Source organism: Sturnira hondurensis, unplaced genomic scaffold, assembly GCF_014824575.4.
Source record: "Sturnira hondurensis isolate 20B ecotype Veracruz unplaced genomic scaffold, ASM1482457v3 Scaffold0016663, whole genome shotgun sequence".
Taxonomy (NCBI): domain Eukaryota; kingdom Metazoa; phylum Chordata; class Mammalia; order Chiroptera; family Phyllostomidae; genus Sturnira; species Sturnira hondurensis.
The window spans coordinates 15,228,810-15,254,052 of NW_028089294.1; the positions used below are offsets into that span (position 1 = coordinate 15,228,810).

The window sequence follows — 25,243 nt, forward strand, 5'->3', positions numbered from 1 at the left end:
GACCTGGCTCAGGGGTGAAGCATTTGCGAGCACTCCTGCAGGTGAGGCTGCCAAGACGGGAACGTCCAGTGACAGGAAGCTCGCTGTCTTCAGGGGCTGGGTAGGTAAATGACTACAAAGGGCCAAGTATAAGACAATGGTGAGTGGGATCTACAACTAGCAGCAGAGTGCAGGTGACCAGAAATGACATTCAAGTTCACATTTTAAAGAGGAAACAGCTCACATTTTCCAGTGTCCTTCAGCTACACAGACCTCTGGACACCCCGCCTCCTGGAGAGGTGTAAGCAAGGGGTGGTCTCAGCACGGGAAGAGACTGAGGTTGCCCCTACTAGCACCTTAAGTAAACATCGCTGGTCCTGTCCAAACTCATTCTGGGTTTGAGAGACCAGTGCAGCCTCAGTCTCTGAACAGGCTGGGTCAGGAATCCAGATCTACAGTTACCAAGCAAGAAACAGTTGAGGCCAATCCCTGAGCTAAGAGAAGTCAGGGACCCAAAGCCAGGCCAGGGGACAGCGCTTGCAGCTAGGCCCAGACTCTGTTCTCCCTCCCAGCCTCCGCTCTCAACTCTCCCCACCCTACCCCTCAGAGACAGGGCAGTGGACCACAGAGGGATGAAGAAGGAAGTGAAAAGGGGTAGCCATAGGGGCTGACAAGCGACCAGCGAGACAACAGGCAGCAAGACCCCGAGAGCGGGGCGAGCCTGGGAGGCCGTGGCCCAGGAGAACCAAGACAAGACGCTCAGAAGGGAATGTTCTGGCTCCTCAGGTCCCCTCTGGCTCTGTGGCCTCCCCACCGGGCCTGTCACTCTACCTTGGGGTCCTCTCTTCAGACCGGTAGGCCTTACACAACATCCATCAGGGTACATGAAAGTTCACAGCCCACGGGGAGTTCAGCGGCCCACTGCGCTTGCGCACTGCATCAACACTCCCAGTCCTTTTTTGGTGCCACCGGAAGGTGTGGGAGGTGAAGCCAAGTGAGCCCTGGGACTTATTTCGCTCGCTCGCGGGAAACCTGAGCGTAGGGATATGCCAGGTACCAGTAGCCAAGGGCAGCACAGCATCTTTTGTAGACCTTTCCGACGGTGCATCCTTCAGGGGCATCCCTTCTCTGGTGGGAGGGAGTCTCCTATTCTGGTCGCCATCCTAGCTTGCTGACTCATTCGAGGAAGGATAATGGGTTTGCAGAAGGTGGCTCTGTGAGAGGCATGGTTTCTGCACACCTTTATCAAGAGGTGTATTACCTTCCCAGTCTTCTTTTTCAGAAGTTAGGGGTCTCCACTTGGTCCTTTCTTCCCCTTCCACCTGGAAACCCCTGCACGTCGTTTAAGACCTAACTCAAATGTTAGTATTCCTGGGAATCCTTCCTTCATTCCCCCAGTTATTCCCACCTTGCTCTGTCAAAATATTTATCCTATTATATTGCTGTTGTTAGTTTGCATGTTCCTTTAAAACATTACCTTGAGCATTTCCAGAAGTTACTACCATTCTTCAAAAACTTCCTTTAAGCCATGGCTAGTGTAGCTCAGTGGATTGAGCACAAGCCTGCGAATGGAAGGGTTGCTGGTTCAATCGCCGGTTGAGGTGCATGCCTGGGTTGTGAGCCAGGTCCTCAGCTGGGGATGTGTGAGAGGCAACCACACATTGATGTTTCTCTTCCTCTCTTTTGCCTTCCCCTCCCACTCTCTCTAAAAAAACAACGAAAGAAAACCCTTCCTTTAAATACTATTCCATCATGAGTATGTACCATAATGCAATTATATAATCCAGATTGGATAATGTTTCTAATCATTTGTGAGTATAATGACCTTATGATGCAAATTCTTATCTATCAAGCTTTAACTAAACCTTTTTTTCTTCTTGGGGTAGATTTGATTCCTTGGAAGCAGAATTATTGAGTCAAATGGAAATTTTTTGAGGCCCTTGATCCATATTATTCTCTTCCCAGAAAAGTACCAGAAGTACCAGTTTACATTCCTAACCAGTTTCCATCCACCTTGCAGGACATGAGAGCACTGTCTCTACCTGGCCTCTCCTCCCACAATCCCCTACAGGAAGTAGGGCTCGCAGCATTGATAATTTACCACTTCATGGTATTGGAGAAGAACACTCAGTGGATCCCATAACATGTAATGGAAAGCTGCATTAATTCAATAATATCTCTGTTACCCCTCTTGTGGCTTTTATCACTCTCTTTTCTTTAATACAGTTATCTGTGCACACTCATCTCCCCTTCTGGGTTTTAAGTGATAAATCAATACTCTACCCCAAGAGGTGGGAGCTGTCTGAGCAAATTAAGTAAGCAGTCCACATGCAACAGACACAATTACCGCTGCATTAACTAGTTGATTTCTGTAGGTCTGTGATTAGGGTGGGGAGGAAAGTCTTTGGCATCACCCATCCAGCTCATAGGTTCTGGGTCAGGTGAGTCTAGAGGTTAGTGACCTAAAGTGAAGGAGCTAAAGCTGACGGCTTTTCTGGAGGTTTGTACTATGCCAGATTTCTCTACCTAACCTGCAGCCTTTCATCACCATGACGGGAAGATAGAACTAACAGAACAACACAAATCATTTCTTCACTAGCACTGGGGAGAGAGCAGAAGGCAGTAGAAGTAAGTGCAGTGTGCTTACAATGAAGTTCTGGCCTCAGTCTACAGACCCAGTGGGGTCTGGCCCCTGCCTCTCGCTCCCACTCTATCAAGTACCACAGTCTGGATTGCTCCGGTCTCTGCCATGCCGGTTTTTTTTCTGTCAGTTCTTTGAAGACACTATGTTCCCTCCCATTTCAAGGGCTTTTGGCTATGCTGCCCCCTCTGCCTGGAGGACTTCTTCCCAGGCTGTTTGCTATGCCAGCTTCTCATCCTTTGCGGATCTCAGCTTTGTGCCTCCTCAGAGAGGCCTTCTAAATGGACTTCCGCTCCTCTCTGTCCACCTCCTAACACCCTCACCATGATTTGTGAATATATGTTTATTTGCACGTCAATTTGTTCAAAATCTGTGTTCCCCAGTAGACATTGAACTCCCTAAGGGCAGCGACCTTGTCTGTTTATTCACCACTATATCCCCAGCACCTAGAACCGTGCCTGCTCCCAGTAAGTTAATGATTTGTTGAATGCGCTACAGCAGAGGGCTCCCTCTGCTGGTCCAGTGAAGGCCTGAAGGCTGACCTATAGCAAGAATTCCCTGGGGCATTGGACAGGCCTACAAGGCCCTTCCCCCCTCATACGGTCCTAGACAAGAAGCAACACTAGGGGCAAAGAGAAAGAGGGCAGTCATGGAGATGGTGATGGTGAGTCTTGTTTCTTGTTCGTGTTAGTCTTCCTCCAGTTCCTAATGGAGTTCCTGGAATACAGTAGGTGCTCAACAAATGTTGGCTGGTTGTGTGAACCAGCAAACTTTTGTGTGGGTTTTCAGAGACACTTTTACCTTTGATCCTCACAACAACCCCGAAAGGTGGTATGATCGCATCCCTGCTTTACAGACGTGAGCACTGAGAAAGGGGACAAATTAGGTGCTGAGAAGCATTAGTAAACATCTTACATGTCTTCCCAGAGGCTCCAGAATGTTGTTACTTCTTATCATTGCCCTCTGACATTCTACTTAATTCTAATTGCAGTGTATGGCTCTGGAAGTAGCCATCATCTTTACGTTTCTGAGCCTCTGCTATGACTGAAAGGATGTCGTAGCCAGTAGGCTGCAGAGATGGGGATGGAACAGGCAAGTCATCCTGGGCCCCACTTGGCCCTCACCTAGAAACAGACCCCCCTTTCCTCTGTATCCTGCACACCTTGTCTCTTCAGACACCCGGAACAGAACTAAGGAGAACGCACAAGCCAGGAGTCAGAAGTCCCGGTCCTGGGTTCTGTCTCTGGTTCTAACCAGCTGTGTCATCTGGGGCAAGTCACATAATCTGAGTCTTGTTTTCCTCTCCTGTAAATACCTGTGTTGTTTCCAGGGTTGATGTCAAGACTAAGTTAGATTTAGTGTAAAAAGGATAGAAAATTTTGAAAATAACTATGCTGAAGAATGAGTGCAAACTAAAATCTTTTCTGGAACTGTTTGCCCTCTCGCCCTACACTGAGTCAGGGATCTCCTAGATTACCGCCTCACAGAGCCATTTGGTCTCTCTGGAGAAAACTAAGAAGCATCCCTTATTTACCCACAAACAACTAAAGTTTTAGTCATATAGCTGGAATGCACACATACAGACAGCAGACATTGGCATATTTATACCCAAAATATTGTGTTCTTGAACATATGCAGTGGGAGAGAGATCATAATTTGTCATACCCAACCACCAGGTTCTAGAATTGTGAAGTTTTCAAGCTGAAAGGGACCTCAGAGACTTAATTCTCATCCAGTGCCTTCATTTTTTAATGGAGGAAAGTGTGCCCCAGAGAGAAGGTTTGACCTGCGCAAGGTCAACCAGGCAGATCCAGATCTCAGTCTTCCAACTCCAGGTGCAACGTCTATACTGTGACTGCTCCTTATGTACACCAGCTCCATTTAAAATCTGGGTTAAAGACAGACCAAAGCTTAGCTGACATTCACCTCCTTTCACAGATGATGTCAGAAAATGTCCCTCTTTCCCTCCCTGCAGTCGAAGGCATCTATAGCACATGTGATGAAAAAAAAATACTACCAGCCCAGTTTGTTTGCCTGTCCTCCCTAGCACAGACTTCTTAGGGTGGGAGGTGAGGGGCTTTATACCCTTGTCCTCTTGACCTGCAACCCCAGACTCTGCAGACCTACAGGTAGGCTACCAGGGCACACCTGCTCACCTGTAAAGTGGAGATCACAGTGCCTACCTCTTAGTGTTGTTCGGAGGCTTAAGTATTTAATTCGAATAGTGGTTGGCACGTGGCAATGCTATATCACTTATCATCATGATTATCCTTTTAATCCTATCTCCTTCCAGTTTTGTAAAAAGAGAAGTTACTATTTGTTTTGTCTGTGGGAAGAAGTGAAAAAGCTGGATCTTTTCTCTAAGAAGATCTGCACATTGTCATCGGTACCCTCCCATCCCCTTTCTGCGTCGCCCTCAGCCTTTGAGAAACCTACTTTCTTGTTCCCCTGCCCGGTACGCTCATGCTGCTTTCTGGCTGTTCAGAATGTCCCTGGCAGTTCTTCCTAAGCAGTCAGAACTCCAAAATTACCCCTCTCACTTCCTCTCCTTTTAACATTTTTAATGAAAACTAAAAACTCCATAAAATGACCTTATTCTTAAGGGTTAGGTAGAAAGTAATCTGATTAAAACACTGTAATTCAGCTTACAGTGAGAAAGACTGTAACACCTCACCCACTTAATTCTCACTAACACAAAAGGAATGACTGGCGGAATTTCAGGCTATGTTTTGGGAAGAGACTTTGGGCCTTAAATCACTTCTCTCCTTCCTGTCCAGCTCCCCCCATTCCACGTCTTTTCATTTCTGCAGTTCTGGTAAGTTTCCTCTCCTGCTGCTGCCTCCTCTTCCTCCTTTCACCTCGTGACCATGGCTATTCTGTAGGGTTTTATCTTTAAGCTCTCTTCTTCAGAGATCCAACCTATACCTCTGGCTTTGGTGTCAAAACGGTGCTTTAGTGTCATCCACATGCCAGTTTCCTATTGTCTCAAAACCACATTGTAAAATCTGCACTCATGATCTTGGCCTCAACCTGGTTATTCCTCTTGGCTTCTCCATTTATGTTACTGTTATGACTTTCCAGGATAATGATGCTCAAAACTCAAACATCTCTGGGCTGTGGACTCATTGTTTCCATTAAATTCTTCTTAATTTTTAAATGTCTCTTTCATTTGTCCCTGCTTTTCAGCTCCCACAGCTGTGAAGTGCTCCAGGTAAAGGATTCCATAGCACACTGACTGCTGTCCTAGCCTCCTAACTGTTCTCCATCCTGCCAGCTTCACCAGGGATACTGCTTCCAGGTCAAAGTTCACAAAGCAGTGCTTCCATCATTACTACTCTCTTGGTCTTAGCCTATGGGATGCAATACAACCTTTTAAGTCTGGCAGTGAACTCTACACCTTGATTCCAACTTATCCTTCCAAACTTAGTATCTGCTATTGCCTTTAAGTGAACCTTCCCTAACACTCAGACTGGTCTTTCCCCCCTAAACATTCCTATACCATTGCTCTCACACCATTTCCCCTCATGAATTGTTCTTTTCGTTCATCAATTCACTTGCTCAAAAAATACCTGCTAAGCACTGCTATATGCCTACTTCATTGGACCCAATGATAATTGGTCGCACTATCTTCTGCACTCATAAATCATAGCCTAGTGTGGAAAACAGACATTTATTGGGTGCTATCATGGGCCAGACACTGTTCCTGATGCTATCGCCGTATACAAAACAGGCAAGACTTTTACCATCATGGAACCGACCTTTTGGTGCAAGGAGATACCCATTAAACAAAATAGGTAAACTATATGTAGGTAGCGATAATGGCTATGGAGAAACATAACACAGGAGAAGGAGACAGAGAATTGTTGAGGGGAGATTGAAGTTTTTAAAAGGATAAGTAGCCCTGGTTGAGTGGTTCTGTTGATTGGAGCAACATCCAAAAGGTTGCAGGTTCGATCCCTGGTCAGGGTACATATGGGAGGGAATCAGTCAATGTTTCTCTCACTCTCCCTCCCTCCCTTTCCCCCTCCTCTCTTTCTAAAATCAATAAGTATATCCTTGAGTGAGGTTTAAAAAAATGATAGGCAGATAGGGTCTGAGAAGGTGATGTCTGAGTCAAAATCTGAAGTAGGTACTCAGGTGAGTAGTGAAGACATCTGGCAAAGTGTATTTATCACAGGTAGACAGACGAGTGAATGCGAAGGCTCTGGGGTGAGAATGTACATGCCTGGCGTGTTGTAGGATCTGCACAAAGGCAGGGTGGCTGGGGAATGCGGTGGGAGTCGTATGAAATGATATCACAGGGGCTAGGTTGTGCAGGATTTTGCAGGCCAGTGGAAGGCCTGTGGCTGACAGTGAGTGAGGCAGGGAGCGATGACATCTGGCCTGTGTGGTCTGACCACTAGACTGAGAACAGACTATGGGGCAATAAGTGTAGAAAAAGGAAGACAATCTAGGAGGCTCCTGTGATAAATAAGAATACAGACGGTGGTGGTTTGGACAAGGGTAGGAGCAGGGCTTGCTGACAGCTTGGATAGGGGTGAAAATAGAGGAGTCAAGGGTGACTCTAACCAAGATTTCTGGCCTGAGCAAAGCGAAGGGTGGAGTTACTGGGCTCCGACACCGGAGGACTGCTGGAAGAAGGTTGGGGATGGGGGTGATGGTTGGGAGCTTGGGCTTAGGCTAGGGAAGCTGCAGGTGCCTATTAGGCATTAAAGAGGAGAGGTCGAGCTGACATTTGAATATTTAAGTTTGGAATTCAAGTGAGAAATCTGAGAATTATAAGGTGCTTTCCTTTAAAGTTTCTTTTTAATAGAAAATTTCAAACACAAATAAAAATAGAATAGTACAGTAATTCCCCACATACCTGTGACTTAGCTTCAACAACCATTGCTTTCTGCTGCTTTTAGATAGTACTTAAAGCCTTGAGACTGGGTGTTATCTCCACAGGACTGAGGTGGTAAGAGAAGAGGGCGACCAAATCCTGGACTAGCCCAGCTTTGAAAGGTTGAGCAGATGAGGAGACACCAGCAAAGGGCCTGAGAATAAGCAGTTGGTGAGGTAAGAAGAAAACCAGAGTACAGTATCCTGGGAGCCAAGTGAAGAAACAATTCCCAAATAACAATAAAAAAAAATCCTCACCCAAGGACATGTTTCCAATCATGTTTAGAGAGAGGAAGTGGGGGAGAGAGAAAGAAGCATTGATGTGAGAGAAAAACATTGATTGGTTGCCTCCACGTGCACCAATGGGGGATTGAACCCACAACCTAGGCATGTGCCCTGACCGGAAATCGAGCTGATGATCTTCAGTTCAATTGACCACTACCCAACTGAACCACGCAGCCGGGGCCCAAATAGCAATGTAATTACAGTATAAATTGTAAATTTTCTTCATTAGCTGTAATTACAGCTAAGGAAGAAACAGTGTACAGTGAGAGTGTATAACATGAGAACCAACCTAGTTTATAGGTCAGGAAAGGCCTCACTGAGGAGGTGACATTTAAGTTGCTGGTCTTCATCCTCTCTCCAACTAAAATTCTGCTTCCTCCCTACTGTTTCCACTCTAAAAAATTGGCTCCTTCTTTCTGGAATGGCTTTTTCAAGAATAACGTGTCAGCCAGTAGGGGGCGCTGGGGACACAGTGATGAGAAAGACAATTCCTACTTTCAGTGGGCTTGTACTCTGGTGAGGAGACAGACAAGCAAATGGTTTCCTTAAACATGGTGAGTGCTACCATCACATAAGCACAGTGGGTCTTGAGAGCGTCAGGTAGGGGCACATAACCCAGCTGGGGGTGTCAGGAAAGGCTTCCTGGAGGTAACACCTGAGCGGTGAATGGATTCCAAATCTTGCTGGGAGATCTCTACCTGGCCTAAATCCTGACCTCACTGTTGGGCTTTACTCTCCTTCTCTATCAAAGTGAACTGGCCTAGCTTGGGTCCCCCCAGCTCCACCCCAATCTATCTGTTCTCTTGTCCCCTTCTGATCTGCTCTGCCATCCTCTGCTCTGGAACTGCCATTGACCTGTTTTCCTGGAAACATCCGGAGCTTCCTGCCACCATCATGCCTGGGACTAAGAGGGGCCTAAGGACTCCCTTTAGGGAAGATGGATACCTGAGGTAGGACAGGCAGTAAGAGCACAGGGGCGAATCAGTAACAACACACTGCAAAATCCGAAATCGCTCGCAATCAGTTAAAGCCAGGAAGGGGGAGAGAGCACGTTTATCTTGTTCATCAGGAATTCCCGCTATGCTAGCAACATGTATGGCAGGAAATAAGTGTTGAGTAAATGTGAAATGAATAGTTCTTACAAGACTACCATTCAAAGCTGTGCTTCTGATTGCTGCATAATTTTCCTAGCTTTTAGGTGCAGAATGTCTTTCTCAGACCTGATTCAAGAGGACCCTTTGCACAACTCTTCACACGGCCACTTGATGGCTCTTTGAGAAACAGGTGCAAGCAGTTTGTTTTGCTGCCAGGCTTTTCTTGCATAAATTTCCAAGGAAAGGCAACTGTTGGTATTCTCCCGCCGGTGTCCCAGCTTCCGGAGGCAGCGCGTTCCAAGGCCCGACACCCAAGGCGCCGCGGCGGAGGGCAGCCCTGTAATCCATCTGCTCCGACGCCCCCTTCCCTTCTCCGCCGGCGCGCCCCGCCCGCTTGTGGGGCGGGCATGTGCCAGCGTCTGCGCATCCCCCCCATCCCCCGGTACCCAGGGCTGCTGAGGGCGCGCTGGGAGCTGCTCAGGAAGGGAAATCCCGGAGGAAGCCATAGTTGTTACTATCACATCCCCGAGTGTCGTCATCGGCTGAGGTGTGCCTAAGAAGCCCCTTCTCCCGCAGAGCGCCCCGCGCTTTCTTCCTATTCTCGATCTCGCCCGCCCCGGCCACCTCGGGCGAGGCCACCACAGCCGAGCCCTGTGGTGCCTGGTGGGCCCCTCCGCAGGTCTCAGAATCAGGGAAGTCGCAGGCCTGGTGTGGAGCTTAGAAAACCGACGGCGCCTGGCGGGAAGTGCCCGGGCCCTGGCACAGGCGGGCGAGGACACGCGTCCCACACTGGCTCTGACACTGACCTACCGGGTGACCTTAGCTCATGGCTTCCCCTCCCGCTGCCTCAGTTTGCCCCCCTATAACCCAAGGAAGGAGCTGATGTCCTATGCTTGCTTCTAGGGGAGCTTGGAGGGAGGACGCCACCCCCCCTCGCTTGCCCCCTCCCCTCGCGTGGGCTTTGCGCTGGGTCTTGGGCGCGGAGTGGGGTGAGGGTGCCGGGCGTGAGTGGAGGCGCAGCACAGTGGGCTCCCGCAGACCCTCTTGTTCTGTTTCGCTCGGCTCCCCGGCGCAGCGCGCTACCTACATAGTGCTTCAGCCCGGGCACCAGCCGCACTCTCCCGCGCCGGAACAGCCAGCCCGCCGCCCAGCTAGCTTGCCTAATCCATTCAAGCCTCACCTCCTCCTCGAAGCTCTCCCGGGTTAACCCCATCACTTCCAACTCTTCCTGGCACGTGTTCCAGTTTTTCTCCTTTTTTTTTTTAGAGGTGTACACGCAGTGTCATTGCTTAGAATAATGGTAATAATGTCCCTAAGTTCAGGACGTCCAGTGTGCCCTGAAGGGTGAGGTTGACAGGTTTCTTGCCCGAGCTTACTAGCCACTCCCATCTCCCACGTTTCCCCATCCGTGCGTCACTCTTTCCCCTCCTCTTGCGGACCCCCTGCTTTAACACTTGGCCACAGCGAGGAGTGCACAATCCAATCACCACCCCATTTTCATGTACAGTGACAGCAGGTGTGAGGGCCAGAAGGTATTGAGCATTTGAAGCTTCAGCTCCGGGCTCCGCCACCGACTTAGCTGCAAGTGTCTGCTTTCCCCTGCTTCAGTTCAAATGAGGCAAAGGGAGGTAATGCCCCGGAAGGTACAACAGGTTCAAGGTTACGAATCCCCTGTTGGCAAGCTGACCACAGCCTCCCTCCAGGAACAGTGGCTTGTGACCCCAGAGCGACGGGGAGCTGCTCCTCCCTTCTTCCGCTGCCCCGGAGTGACAAGACCGCACTCCCTTTGGTCACCAGTGTCGTGCCCAGAATCGGGAAGGAATCACGGACGGGGGGTCCAGCCCCAGCCCTTCATTCACTGGCTGCGTGACCCCTGCACGCTTCTTTCTCTGGGACTCAGTTCACTCACCCAGAAAATAGGAATAATAGCGGATGGAAGGGGATCAGGAAGCTTTCTGCCATCCGAAGTCTCGGTATAAAAATAAATAATAATGAACGGCACAGTGCTTCTTGGCAGCAGATTCAGCTCAGGAATTCTGACCCCACAGCCTCCACAGAGTGGTTTCTGGCCCGAGTCCCTGGAGTTCTCCCAGAGGATCACACTGCTCGCCCCACATCCTTTCTGGTTCTCTCGGGACAGGTAATGGACCTACACCTGTCTCTGCCTCCGTGTAGGGGGCTGGGGCCCCGGTATGACCCGGTGTCGGAGGCAGAGATGCCCCTGCGTGGGCCTGCAAGGGGCAGCGGTCCTCGGGTGCACGTTGGTCGGGGAGGTCTCCAGGCTTGAGGAGCTTGGCGTGGAACGGGCGGGTGGGCGGGGCTTGGATGGGCGGAGCTAGCGCGCCAGGGGGGCGTGGGCTATGGAAATTAGGCTTCTCCAGAGCATGGTGGGGGGGGCGGCTATGGAAATTAGGCTTCTCCAGAACCCGGTGGGGGGGTGCTATGGAAATCAGGGTTCTCCAGAAGGTGGTGGGGGCGGTGTGCAAAGGGGTTTCTGCTCACCCCACCAGGCTCTGGCTCTGCCAACGAGCCTTTGCCTGGGGGGGCGGGGGGCAGCGCTGTGGGGCGGGGCTCAGGCTGGGGGGAGAGGCGGGGTGGCCTGGAGGCGGGGCTTGGGGAGCTCCCCCCATTGGGGCGGGGCGCCAGCGCCGCGGGATCCGCAGTTCAGACACCCCACGCCACAGTCGCCGCAGTTCCCTCCACTCTGGTGGCCCCGCTGCCCTGCGGGGAGTCCAGGGGTCGGCTGACCTCTTGGACTCCGCACGGGCCGGCCCCACCTCCCTCCCCCTCGGTGGGGCCTAGACGGCCGGGGCCGCGAGGACATGGAGCCCGTTCCCGCCCCGGGGGGCTCGGAGACTACTCGCCTGGTGAGCCCCCGGGACCGCGGCGACGCCGGTGGCGGCCTGCGTTTGAAGAGGTAGGACAGCCCTCGGCCGGGTGCGCCACCCCCTGCTATCTGTCCGTTTCGTTGTCTCCCTCGGCGCGGTCCGACCGGCTGCCCCAGCACGCCAGGACTTCCTCGGCTTCTCGGCGCACGGAGACCCCGGCCGCCCCGACCCCCGCCGCTGGGCAGGCCCTCTGCGCCCCCTCCCAGCCGCGCTCTTCCTCCGGGTCCGGGGAACGGCTCTCCGGCTCGCCCCCCAAGCCTCCGCACTCCTCCGCCGCCCCCGCCGCCTCTGGCTTCCCCAAGAGCCGCTGCCCTCCGTCGGACCCGAGCCCGCGCCAGGTGCCCCGATGTCCGCATTGCTCCGGGGCCCCGGCGGTGGGAGCACCTCGCTGCCCAGGCTTCGGAGCCCCATGGGCAGGCCCCCGCTCTGCGCGCCCGGGCTCAGGGCGACCCCTCCAGCCGCGGCCAGGCGTGGGCACCCGGACCGAGCAGGGCCCCCCCCCCCCCCGGACCCCGCAGCGGGTGTTCCAGGCGCCTGGGGGGCGGCGGGCAGGAGGAAGCGAGGGGGCGACAAGGAAGGAGCAGGTGCGGTCTGGGCGGCAGGGGGTATTCCGAGCTGCGCACAGACGGGGCCGGGGGCGGCGAGGTGTGAAATGAGGCGCTCAGAGCGGCCGGGACAGCGGGCCGGGGGTGGCGGGAGAACCGCCTCCGCGTCCCGCCAGCCTCCCGCGCGGCGCCCGCCGGCTCTGCCCACCTGGTCTTTCCGAGCGGCCGAGCCGGTGCCTCCTCGGCCACCTCCGCTGGCCATTTTGTCTGCTGGCTGACCGTCCGTTTGTCCCTTTTCTCCTCTTCCCCGATATTTCTGTTTCCCTCCCAGCCCCTCTCCTTTTGTCTTGGATATGGTGCCTCTGTGTGTGTTTCTGGATCTTTCTCTGGGTGGGGGCTGTAAACCTGGGTGGAGGGGGCAGCAGAAGGAGGGAAGACACCGTCTGACTCCTTCCTGCAGGGGACTGCAGACGTGGGCAGCTGTGGGGGCTCCAGCCGTGGCCGTGGTATCTCTTCACGTATCCTTTCGACTCTACTTCAGACCATCTTCCCTTCCTACATCGCTCTGCCCCCCTCAATATTATTTGTTGTTTGCTGGGGGTTTCAGAGGGCCAGGGAGATAAAACTGCCTTCCCTTGTCTCTAAACAGCATGTACAGTCCCCCGCCCAGCGCTGCACACACACGCACACCAACAATGAGAATCTTTAGGGCCCAATTCCTGCAGAACAAAAGGGAGCAGCCTGTTGATGGGTGGCTGCCTTGATGTTGGCTGCACTGCGCCTTAGAGACCAGGAAGGGCATCTTGCCCACCGCCCGAAGCCGCTCGGCCACTGTTTGCCCTTCAGACCCACATCTCTGTCTCCCAGCTCATCTCCATTCTCATACGACCATTAGTCACCAAATCCTGCAGTATTTTCTGAAAGAGGTTCTTCGCTACCTAACCAACCCCTCCTCCAAAATTCTGCTCAAGGAGCCTCTGGCCTGGTCGGTTCTGGACATCTCCATCTCCTCTCCTCTCTTCCTCCCAGACCCATCAGCAAGGTCATCTCAGGGCTCAGGAAAGATGCGGGAAATCAATCAGTGTGTCTCCCTTTATGTTCCTTAGGGTTCATCACTCCCCCCTCTCTCCTTTCCCTGGCTCCTCATGCACCATGTGTTTGCACCCCCTTCTCTACACCTCTCCCTCTGTGAAGTTCTCCTACCCCCTTAGAGTTGGCCCCTTCCTCCCCTGTCCTCTAAAGTCTTTTGTTTACACACCTCCTGGCCGGAGCCTCTTGCACAGTTCATTTGTGGCACACCTGTCTCTCCTGCCAGATTGGGCTTCAGCATGTATACACTGCCTGGCGCACCTCACCGAAGAATGAGGATGGGTTTCAAGGCTACCCTCATCTCCCCATATTCTCTGGAAACACCTAGAATCACACACATCCAGATTCTAAGTCTTGGAAGGAAATTCCAATAAATGAACCTACCTGCTAGCACCTGAATTTTCCCTACAGGCACCAAAGTTCCCCCCCCACTTCCCTCACACCTTAATTACCCACTTGGAAGAGCTTTCCTGAGCCAGAAGGCCCCAGGCACCCCTCCCCACGTTACTGCTGTGATTCGAATTTCTATCTGGAGCCTTCATGTTCACTCATTGGTATTCTCGTCACACTTCTGGGACTATTTCTAGGACTGTATTTTTCTATTTAGGTCCTTTATTCTGTGGAAGGTTCTATCCTTGCTGGGGTTTGGGTTGAGTAGTAGTGAGGATGAGAACTGGGCCAGAATGGGCCTAAAACTCAATCAACCTGAGCTCAGCCCTGGTGTTCCCCAGATGAGGCCCTCGGCCCCATCTCACTTGTCAAGGGAGGTCCATGGCCCTGTGCAGTTAAAGTGGCCGCAGCTGGGTGCTTACAGTTACACTGAGGTCCCGCTAACATGTGGCAGGCTCTAAAGCCAGTGTTCTTACTGCTGCCATTGCCAGTCACAGCATTCTGCACACTATCCTCCCCATGACAACCCGGCTCTGGAATCTGGCCACTAGTTCTCTGTGCTAGGAACCTCAGGTTTTTTGGGTCCCAACATTCCACTCCTCCCTTAAAGGACCACACTGTGAGTGGAGATACAGGAGGTGGGTCAGGGCAGGATCCCATGCTGAGTGGGCCCCACAGCTCCAGGCCAGCTTCCCTTCACATTGCCCCTGCCTGGTATGCGCACTTCGTCTTCATCGAAATTCTCCCTATCTTTCAAGAACCCCCTCATGGTGCCTCCTCATGGTGCCCCTTCATGGTGCCCCTTCATGGTGCCCCCTGATTTCCTCATTAGAATCCATGCATCTCTCTGTCGGAGCCCTGATAGCACTTTAGCTGCCCTAAGGGCTACAGCTGCCTTCTGTGCATCCACTTGTCTTGTCCACCAGAAACTCCCAGAGTTCAGAAAGAATTTTGTTCGATGATTTGCTCTTTTGGTCTGCCTTATGGTGCCTCCATAATGAATTGGTCTGATTGGGATCCAGTCTCAGCTCCACCACTAATCAGCTGTGTGGCCTCCATAAGTCCTCTCCTGCTCTGAGCCTCAAACTACTAATTCTTCTTCTCCATCTTCATCACCCTTCTTTCTTCTTATTTCTTCTCCTCCTCCTCCTTTTTCTCCTCCTCCTCCTTTTTCTTTTTGAATCACTGGCTTGCCTTCCATTTTAACCCTAAAGCTTTTACAAGTGGAATCAATCAGAGGGCGAGGGTATAGGGGAATAATTTTCCAGCGCTTCTCTTATAAACTCATATTTTAGATTCTTCTTTGAGTAAAGCAGGCTCAGCTGTTTACGAGGTAATTTTGGAGCTGTAAACTCTCCGTGTTCTCCCCTGTGCTCCCCCGTCCAGTCGTGGTTGCCGCAGACAGACAGAGGGTGCGAGGACCCTTGCTTCTTGCACCTGCCCTGGAACCGCAGGAGAGGATAGGTGCTGCTCCAGGGCTGCCCAACAGACGCGTGCCTCACGCTGCTCGCTTCTCCAGTGAGGTGTTAGACTAGGCTGTCTCCAAGGTGCTTTCCAGCTGTGACATGTTTATGAAAAGGAAGGGAAGGGAGGTGGGGAGCACTGGCGGGGGCAGGGCAGGGCATATAAAACAGAAAACTGTACTTGAAGAAGAATTAAATAAAAAAATAAATGATAAAAAAAGAAACCGTAAAAAAAAAAAAGGAAGGGGAGGCTGAGATCTGGGTGTTCATTTAGGTCCCGTCTCTCGTGCAGCCCTCTGTCCACAAGGGTCCCAGCTTTGACTAGGCCTTGGAAAGGAGTGAAAGGTGGGTCACATCTGATGAAGCCCATCCGCAGGATCTGGGACCTGAGAGTGAGGAGCAGGTCAGCCTGGGGGCCAGCTGAACCATGTTGCCTGCCTCAGTCTCTTTGCAGAGCCCTCAGAGCCCCTCCCTGAGGAGCCCAAACCCGTGGAGATGCCCTTCCACCACTGCCACAGGGACCCACTGCCACAGCCGGGTCTCACCCCCGAGAGGCTGCAGGCGCAGAGGCAGCTGTGTGCCGCCTGTGCCGTGTGCTGCGTCTTCATGGCTGGGGAGGTGGTTGGTAAGTTGGAGAGCTGCTCCTCCATCCTCTCGACACCTGCCCGAGCCACTCTCCACTCAGAGTCCCAGGGATGTCCCTGGGTGGGGATGCAGAGAAGAGGCGGGGTGGCTGGGATGTGGGAGTCTGGTGCCCAGGACTACAAAAGTGGGAGAGAGTGAGGGACAGCACCAGGGGGAGTTCAGGGTGGGGTCCATGGCTGGCTTCTGCAATAACTGCTCTTTTTAAAAGCCCCACTTCTTGTTGTTAAAATATGTCATCGTAGAATATGTGGGTGAGTGAAAAGAAAATAAAAACTCTCTGTCACCCCATCACCAGTGAAGAATCACAGTTTGCATGTGGGTGTCTGTCCCCCACTCTCATTTCCGCGCCCGTACGCACACCTGCAGAACCAGACCTTGCTGGTTTCACCCTTGCAGGTGGGTATTTGGCTCACAGCCTGGCCATCATGACCGACGCAGCCCACCTGCTGGCAGACGTGGGCAGCATGGTGGGAAGCCTCTTCTCCCTCTGGCTCTCTACACGTCCAGCCACCCGCACCATGACCTTCGGCTGGCACCGCTCTGGTAAGGCTCCTGCATGATCTGGTGACCCTCCAGTCTTGCCAGAGGGTACCTGCTAGCATCCCGGGCAGGTCTCTGATAGCTTGTCTTCGCCTGCAGAGACTCTGGGGGCTTTGGCCTCTGTGGTCTCCCTCTGGATGGTCACTGGCATCCTCCTGTACCTGGCCTTCATCCGCCTGCTGCACAGCGACTACCACATCGAGGGGGGCGCCATGCTGCTGACCGCCAGCATCGCAGTCTGTGCCAACCTGCTGTACGTTCCAGTGTGGAGCAGGCGCCTTGTCGGGCTCAGGCCAAGGGGTCCTCCTCTGGGCTGGGAGAGCTGGCAACACAAACGCAGCCCCCAGCAGTCTGCCCTGGGAATGCCCGAGAAGGGACTGGGGCAGGGACCTAAAATGCAGAGTCAACGACAGTTGTGATATGCCTGCTGTGTGTACCATCCACTCTTGCTGAGGGCTTTCATGATATTATCTCAGTTAAAGCTCACAACCACCCCATGAGGTAGGTTGTATGGCCCCTAGAATACAGTTTATGAAGTAGATCTGAGAGGTCACCAGGTGACCTGCCCAGGCCACAAAGCTATTGAAGTAGCAGGGCCAATATCCGAATTCAAATCCCTGGCACCACATGCTGTATTCCTGCCCCCAGGCTGCACTATTTGTCTCTCTTGGACAATGTCATCTTCTTCCTGGGGCTGGGAAAATAGGGAGAAAATAGGTGGAGAAGGAGCTCTGGGGAGGTGAGAGGAGGTGGAGCAGAAATGGGCAGAGGAGGCTGAGAGCAGGCCCCTGGGCTGAGCTGCTCTGCTTCCTCCTCAGAATGGCCTTTGTGCTGCACCAGGCTGGGCCCCCCCACAGCCATGGGTCCAGGGGGGCTGAGTATGCACCGCTAGAGGAGGGGCCTGGGGAGCCCCTGCCCCTGGGGAACACCAGCGTCCGAGCAGCCTTTGTGCATGTGCTGGGGGACCTCCTGCAGAGCTTTGGGGTGCTTGCTGCCTCCATCCTCATCTACTTCAAGGTACTGTCCACCTGGCCTGCCTTGGCCTTCTTCCTCCAACCCACAGTCCCTCCTCTCCATCCCGGGACCCGCAGCCTCCCTCCCCCACTCCAGCTCCTAGCTCCCCAGGACTCCTGGCCTAGGCTCCCTTTCCCCTGTACAGGGTCCTCGGGGCCTCTTAGGACCTGTTGGTCCAGCACAGCCCTAGATCCTCTGAAAGGTCCCTGATTCCCAGGCTTAGGGGTCTCTCTCTCTCTCTCCAGCCTCAGTACAAGGCAGCTGACCCCATCAGCACCTTCCTCTTCTCTATCTGTGCTCTGGGGTCCACAGCTCCCACCCTCCGAGATGTTCTTCGTGTCCTCATGGAAGGTGACTCAGTCCCCACTGCTCTCCTCCCCCCGGGCCCCTCTCTTTTTCTGATGCATGTGGGGCTCTGGGGCCTATTGCTGGAAGGATGCTTTGGGCCCAGGGTGAATGGTGGGGGTCACCAGGATGAGTGGGGACAGAATGAGGGAGGTGGGGCTGCCCTGGGCAGGAACAACTCTAGAAGAAAGGCTTGGTGGGTGCTGCTTGCAGGTACCCCCCGAAATCTGGGGTTTGAGCCGGTGAGGGATACACTCTTGTCAGTGCCAGGAGTCCGGGCAACTCATGAGCTGCACCTGTGGTCCCTGACGCTCACGTACCACGTTGCCTCTGCACATCTGGCCATCGGTGAGTCCACACTGGCCGCAGCCAATTAGTCCTAGAAACATGCCTCCCTTCCCCTCCCCCCACAAACACAGGAAGATGGCCTGAATTATTGGGTTTTAGCCTCTCTCTCCATCTCTCTCTCTCATACACACACACACACACACACACACACGGTGGAGCCGAAGAGCCCTACATGGCTAGCTACTGGCTATTCTGGGGAAGGTTTCACTCTCTTTATTTTGTTTATTTTTTTAAAGAACTTATTTATTTATTAGACAGAGAGGAAGGGAGGGAGAAAGAGAGGGAGAGAAACATCAATGTGTGGTTGCTTCTCACACACCCCCTACTGAAGTCCTGGCCCACAGCCCAGGCATGTGCCCTGACTGGGAATTGAACTGGAAACCCTTTGGTTTTCAGGTCGATGCTCAATCCACTGAGTCACACCAGCCAGGTGGAATACTTCCTTATCTTGACACATATGTTCTGGATCAACAAGACAGCTGCTGGTCACAGTTTTGGGACTCCTGCCCGAATTTTTTAAAAAATTTTGAGCCCTGGCTGGCGTAGCTCAGTGGATTGAGCACAGGCCTGTGAACCAGAGGATCGCGGTTCAATTCCCAGTCAGTGCACATGCCTGGGTTGCAGGCCAGTTCCCTGCAGGCCAACTCCCAGCAGGGGACGCACGAAAGGCAACCATACATTGATGTTTCTCTCCCTCTCTCATTCCCCTCTAAAGATAAATAAATAAATAAAATCTTTTAAAAAATTTTTTTTGAAAAAGATTGTATTTATTTTTAGAGAGGGGAAGGGAGAGGGAAAGAGAGAGAAAAACATCGATGTGTGGTTGCCTCTCGCAAGCCCCGCACTGGGGACATGGCTGACAACCCAGGCTTGTGCCCTAGATTGGGAATCCAACCAGCAACCCTTTGGTTCACAGGCTGGCGCTCAGTCCACTGAGCCACACCAGCTAGGGCCCGCCCTCTTTAAAGTGGTGCAGGGAACCAGTAGCCCTTTGTAAGATCACTAGTTCCTACGTGGGATGAGTACCAGGGACGGGGCACAGTTAGGCAACTTCCAGCACCTCCATTCAGTGGGGTATCATGTAATTACTAAAAACGACAATTGTGCAGACTGTATGGCAACTAGGGAAGCTGTTTGCGGTCCAATGCTGGGAGGAAAAAGCTGAATATAAAATTATATCTACATTATGATTCAACTATTAAAAATATATATGGTGACTCACAAGCTGACAAAGTATTTTTGAGTTTCTTCCAGATGCAAGAAGCAATCAGAGACATGCAATTTGGATGCCCAAAATATTACACTTGGTGGGCTATTTGATGATAGTTCTAAAGGGACAGTGGGACAGCATACTTCACATCTGGGTTGTCCTGGAAAATCGGGCGGCCTGGCTGCTGAAACACAGCTGTGTGCGGACACTCAAAGAACAAAGACGATCCAAAAATAATAAATAATACATTTCGTGTGTTAGCATGGTAGATCTGGGGTGAGTCTCTCCAATCCTCTCTTTTACATTTGTGTGCTTTTCAAACAACACAGAAAGCAAATAAAGCTCCCCATTAAAGCCTGGCTTTAATGCTGTGCAAGCCCCTGGGTCCCCCTTCACTGATCCTTATCTTGGCTGCAGCCTGGTTCCCAACTCCCTGGGAACCTGCTGTCTCTTATCACTCTCCCACAGACTCCACAGCAGACCCGGAAGCTGTTTTGGCCGAAGCCACATCCCGGCTCCACTCCCGATTTGGATTCTCCAGCTCTACTCTGCAGGTCGAGCAGTACCAGCCGGAGATGGCCCAGTGCCTGCGCTGCCGAGAGCCTCCCCAAGCCTGAGCCAGCCCTGCGCTCACCCCACTGCCAGGCCCAGGCTCTGCCCTCGACTCTCAGCAGCTGCCTCCTTGCTCACAGAGAAGGGACAGAGCTGGGCCCTTACCCCTTCCTCTCTCCCTCCTTCCACCTTCCAACTTCCCAGCCCCAAGCCCCCGTGGGCAAGACCAAAGGACTGGGGATGGGAAATGGGGTGGGAATTGGACTGAGCGGGGAATTAGTGCAGTGCGGGTGGGGGTGGGAGGCCCGTGGTCCCAGCTTCCCACGGTCTGGGAGCCAGGAGCATCCCTTCCGGGGTTCCTTTGTCCTCGTGGCAGGCTGGCTGGCTGGCTGGGGCACCTGCCTGTCTGTGTGCTGTTGGTGTGCCTGTGCCCAGGGGAGGTCAGCAGGGGCCCCTCCCCATGTGGCCCTCGCTCTGTCTATGCAGGAGCCCCAAAACTTGCACTTTGTCCGTGTGTCCTGGCCCTGTGGTTTTGTCTGTGTGTGTACGCATATGTGTTTCTTGGTGCTGTGGCCCGTGTGTCTGTGCATGTGTGGCTGTGCTACGGCCCCTCTGAGTCTGCACCACCTCTGTGTCCGTTTGGGGGGTCTGTGTCCATCCCTCTGTTGGTGCTGTGCCCTGGCTATCCCAAAGAGGGGGCCACTCGCCGCAGCTCCACCAATAAATGTGTGTCTCACTGCGTCTTTCAGCCCCTGCGCTGAGTCCTCAGGAGGGGAGACACAATCAGACATCTGAGCACCGACAGACTCACGTAGTCCAAGCAACCTTCCGCAGCCCCCTGACCCTTTCCTGCCCTTCCACCCTCTCCACCATTGAATACACATTCCGACCACGTAGGCCAGAACCCACCAGGCTCTGTACTGCCGCTCCCTATTCACAGCCTGTCTGAGCCAGTCCATGGCTCAGGGAGAGCCTCCGGGAGCCCTGGGCTGGGTTGCAGGAGAAAGCTGGAAGGCAAGGAGCCAAGGGATTCTGGAGAATTATCCCTAAAGGCTCCATCCCTCCAGGGGAGCGTGGCTGGACCACAGTGCCAGGGTGGGCTCAGTTCTCAGGCCTGTGATGCGGGGCAGATGGGCAGTGCGGGTCCAGCCCTGAGTCCACGTTCGGGCTGCGGGCACCAAGGACAGATTTACAGTTATTCCCCCTTTGCCTTAAGAATCACTTATGTTTTTGACAGATTTGCCCTTGCAAGCCAGACTCAGTGAGGGATTGATTTTTGCTTTTTAAAAATCAAACTTTCTGCTCTGATGTTAGATCTAGCGCTTTGGATAAGCAGGAGTTCACTGGCTTTCCCATCCCAAATTGGTGAAATTCCACCCACAGCAAAGACAGTATTTTTTATTAGCCTGTGCACATTTCTGCAAGTTTTCCCCCAGAATAGAAATATCTTTATTATAAAAATTATTTCACTTTTATCATTAAAGCATATTATAAATATATCCTTGTTTTAAGGGTTCAACAAAGGAAATGTGTGTGTAAAGTAGAAAGTGAAATGTAACCCCCTGGCATCTACTCCCAGACACAGCTGCTGTTCAGGTTTGAGACTCCTGCCCAATTTTTAAAAAAGATTTTATTTTTAGAGGGGAAGGGAGAGGGAGAGAAACATCAATATGTGGTTGCCTCTCGCACCCCCCTCCCCCGCTGGGGACCTGGCTGTGCCCTGACTGGGACTCAAACCAGCAACCCCTTGATTCACAGGCCAGCACTCAACCACTGACCCACACTAGCCAGGGCTCCTGCCTGTGTTTTTATATACGTACAAACACTTCTATATAATATAAATGGGACCACGTTATCCTATAACCTGCTCTTGTGAGTCAACCATACACCCTGGCTGCATTTCGCCATGTCGATAACGCAGAGGTTTCATTACTGTTTAAGGTGAGGCCTTCGGGCTGGTTGGAAGTAGGCCTCCCCACTCCAATCTCTAGCTGGGGTCCTGGGCCCAGGCTGGTGAGTCACTGCTGGCCTGATGGTCTGAGATGGACACAGGAGGCTGGGCCAAGGTGACAGGCTGGCTGTCCCTCACACTGGGAGCAGGGAGGCTGCCCCAGCTGTTCGCCACGCTTTGCTAGTTCCTGGTACGTTCTCATTTTACGTCTCATTGATTACCGGCCCCCAGTGACAGGGCGGGGGTAGGAAAGGGGGAGGAAGTGGAGGGTGGGGAAAATGAGGACTAGATGCCCACCTTCTTAGCAACGGCCTTAAGCTGTGGGCCCCACTACATAGTGCTGGGGCCCTCTGCAGGGGAAGGAACTGACTGTTCGAGGCAGAAAGAGCCTCACAAAGCATGGGGTCCACCTCTGCCCCATGCCACTGCAAAGGGAGGAAGAAGAAGGAGAGGCTAAGAGAGGGAAAAGGACTTCCCCATTAAGTGACAGGGGCCGGACCAGAGCTGGGCCCTCACTCCCACTCAGGAGCCGTTGAAGCTCTTGCCCAGCCAGAGTTTCTCAGCTCCTTGCTCAGCAACCTGCTGCTGCTGGTGCTCCAGGTCCTGGGGCTCCAGACTGAGGCTCCCAGGCTCTGCCTCGGCCCTCAACTAATAGTTGGATCACTGTTAACCTCTCTGCCTCCTGGCTTTCCTAACTGTGATAAGAGGGACTGTGTGACATTCTGGGCATGAACACGCCTGGCGTGCAGAGAGGCGGTAGGAAAGGGTTAGCGTCACGGTGGAGTCCAGGATGCGGGGGAAAAGCTTGCAGGGGAACAGGGTGGCCCAGCACCCTGGCAGCAGGGAAGGGGCCAACATTTATTGAACTAACACTTAACAAAAGGCATTGAGGTACCTACTGTCTGAACTTCATGCATATGGAGAAACAGGCTTACCTGTTCCAGGTCCTGCTGCTAATGACGGTCAGAGTTGGGAGTCACACTCAGTTCTGACGGCTCTAAGTCCCCAGCTGTTTCTTCCATGCTCCCTGCCTCTCCACCCACCTCCAGGCAGGGCTCCGTCAGGGACAGGGAGGGCGTGAGGGTCAGAAGCATCTTCTTTGGAAGAGCAGCCCAGAGGGAGCTGGCGAATTCCTTATCTGCAGGAGCTGCTGCACCACCCTTCTTATCTCCCCAACCCACCTCTGCCACCAGCTTTTCTAGAGGCCCTGTCCATCTCAGAGGCCTTCTCCGATGATAAAATAGGTGGTGGAGGGAGAGGTGAGGAGAGGGGCTGGGAAGGGGCGGGGCACCAAGGGGAGGCTCACCATCCATCAGCCCGGCCCTGGCAGCTCATTACATGGCTGGTTAATCTGGGGGAGAAGGGGAGGGCAGGAGGCAGAGGAGCCAGAGGAAAGGGAGAGCTGGAGAGGGAGGAAAGTAGTCAGGACTGGCATCCTGAGAGTGCAGTGTAGGTATGCCCACAAGACACAGGAGGCCGAGGAGCCAGACAGAAAAGCCAGAATGGAAGGGCGCAGAGCCTGGGCCTTGGGGGCATCCAGGCAGAGGACAGGCCCCAACTTCCTCATTTCAGTGCTTACCTGGGGGCTGCTGGGCCAGCTGGCAGGGGACAGCACACCTTTCTCTCCAAGGTGAGGACCCTGCAGGCCAGGAAAGCAATCTGTCTGGGGTCAAGAGGAAGAGCACGGTAATAAAGCCGTGTTCCCCTCCCTCCAGTGATCCTGCTGCCCTTTCAGGGTCTTCAGTGCTGGTCAGTCTAAAGAAGGAGCTGTGGGCCCATCCTCTGCCTTGAGCTAGACCATCAGAGGGGAGCAGTGCCCCTGTGAGGCCCGTGCCATGGTAGCCACAGAAGCAGCCAGAAGGCTCTGGGGCGAACTCAGGACCTGAGTCAAGATGGGAAAACCCCTGCCTGCATCCTGGCAGATTTCCCCACCTCCTGGAGAAGTTTCCTTTGTGGTTGAAGGACTTTTCACCCCCCAACTCAGGGAGTTCCCAGGGCCTTCCTGTCTCTGCCGTGAGCTGCAGGCCCATCCCACCAACACCTGGTCAATACCTTCCAGGGGTGCTGGGCCCTTTCCAGGCCTCTGTCAGGCAGAATCTGAGGGTGAGGATGCAGCTGGGATCACAAATGATCTCAGACAAAGTAGACCCTATTTCCAGGACCAGGGAGAGAAAGTGTTGGGAGCATGGATAGGAAGGGCTGGGGGTTGCCAGGGCCTAGGCCTCTCTCCTGCGGCACAGCTCCCTGCCTTCCCTCCCCGCCCCTCTGCTCCCTGGTTCAGTGTCCTGCAGCCCCAGGAAGTGGTCCCCAGCTGGCCTGGGCAAAGCTCACTCAGAAGACCGATCTCATGTCAGAGCTGACCCTCTATACTGGAGCCGCCCTGGGAAGGGCACATCTTGTGGCCTCCTCCCCTCTGGTGCCAGAACTCCATGGCCTCTGGAGGACTTCCTGGGCTGTTCCTAAGTGGCTGGCTCACCCCTGGGGAGAAGGAAAGCGCAGCCATCAATAGCCTCCCCTACCTGACACTCCAAGGGAAAGGCTGTAGGCTCCTTGTTCAGAACAATTTCCATTCTTAAAACGTGCAGCCTTCTCAGAGTAGAGCAGGAAAGCACAGTGGAGGTGGGTGTCCAGGTGCACGCCTTCTGAGTGCTCCTTTCCCATCGGTGTCTGGTGCCAGGGTGCACTGCCTGCCTCTCTCAGACTCGAAGAGTCTGCACATTCAATTCCATTCTCTTATTTCCTTTGGCTCAACCAAGATGGGTTATAAACTTTAAAAGGACTATAGCCAAAAACCTAGGGGGAAACAAAGGAGAACCAAGCCCAGGAAATAAGAGACAGTTCGAGCTTACCAAAATAAGCAGGTTTGAGAACCTACAACAGCAAGCTTGCTTTCCCTGGCCTCATTGGCCTCCCTCCTGGCCTCCACCCAGCCCACCTGCTGCACCAGAGCAGGTTCAGGTCAGGACCCGTCACACAGGACTTCTGGGAGGCAGGGTGATGGGGTGGGCATTGGAGATCAGACTGGGGATCTGCAGACTGCCCTGAGGGAAGGCACTGCTTTGCTCACGTCTGCCTCCCGGCACCCAGCTGGCAGCCTGGCACCGAGTGAGCGCTCAGTACCGACTGTCAGTAAAGGAATGAGGGGACGGAGAGATGATGAACAAATGAACGTGGGGCCAGTGGAAAGCCCATCAAGTTCTCTCCTCACCCTCAGGCTCCCAATGAGCCAACAAGCCAGGGCCTTACCAGCTGACTCCCAGGGCAAATCTGCAGAAGCATTTGGTGGTAACTAACCTATCAACCAGGAAGAAGTTGATATTTCTAGGGTCCCTGGGTGGGGGCGACATGCCTGCGCAAAGCCCTGTCCTGGATGGACATCGTCG

General features: G+C 53.3%; 1 protein-coding gene across 1 annotated transcript; it reads left to right on the top strand.

The window, feature by feature from the left end:
• Positions 1-11,554: 11,554 nt before the first annotated feature.
• SLC30A3 (solute carrier family 30 member 3) lies at positions 11,555-20,657 on the top strand. Its single transcript, XM_037066869.1, has 8 exons — positions 11,555-11,797; positions 15,699-15,880; positions 16,297-16,443; positions 16,540-16,693; positions 17,259-17,457; positions 17,700-17,805; positions 18,013-18,147; positions 19,826-20,657. Exons 1-8 carry the CDS (start codon positions 11,703-11,705, stop codon positions 19,972-19,974), a joined length of 1,167 nt encoding a protein of 388 aa, XP_036922764.1. The 5' UTR covers positions 11,555-11,702; the 3' UTR covers positions 19,975-20,657.
• Positions 20,658-25,243: the final 4,586 nt, after the last annotated feature.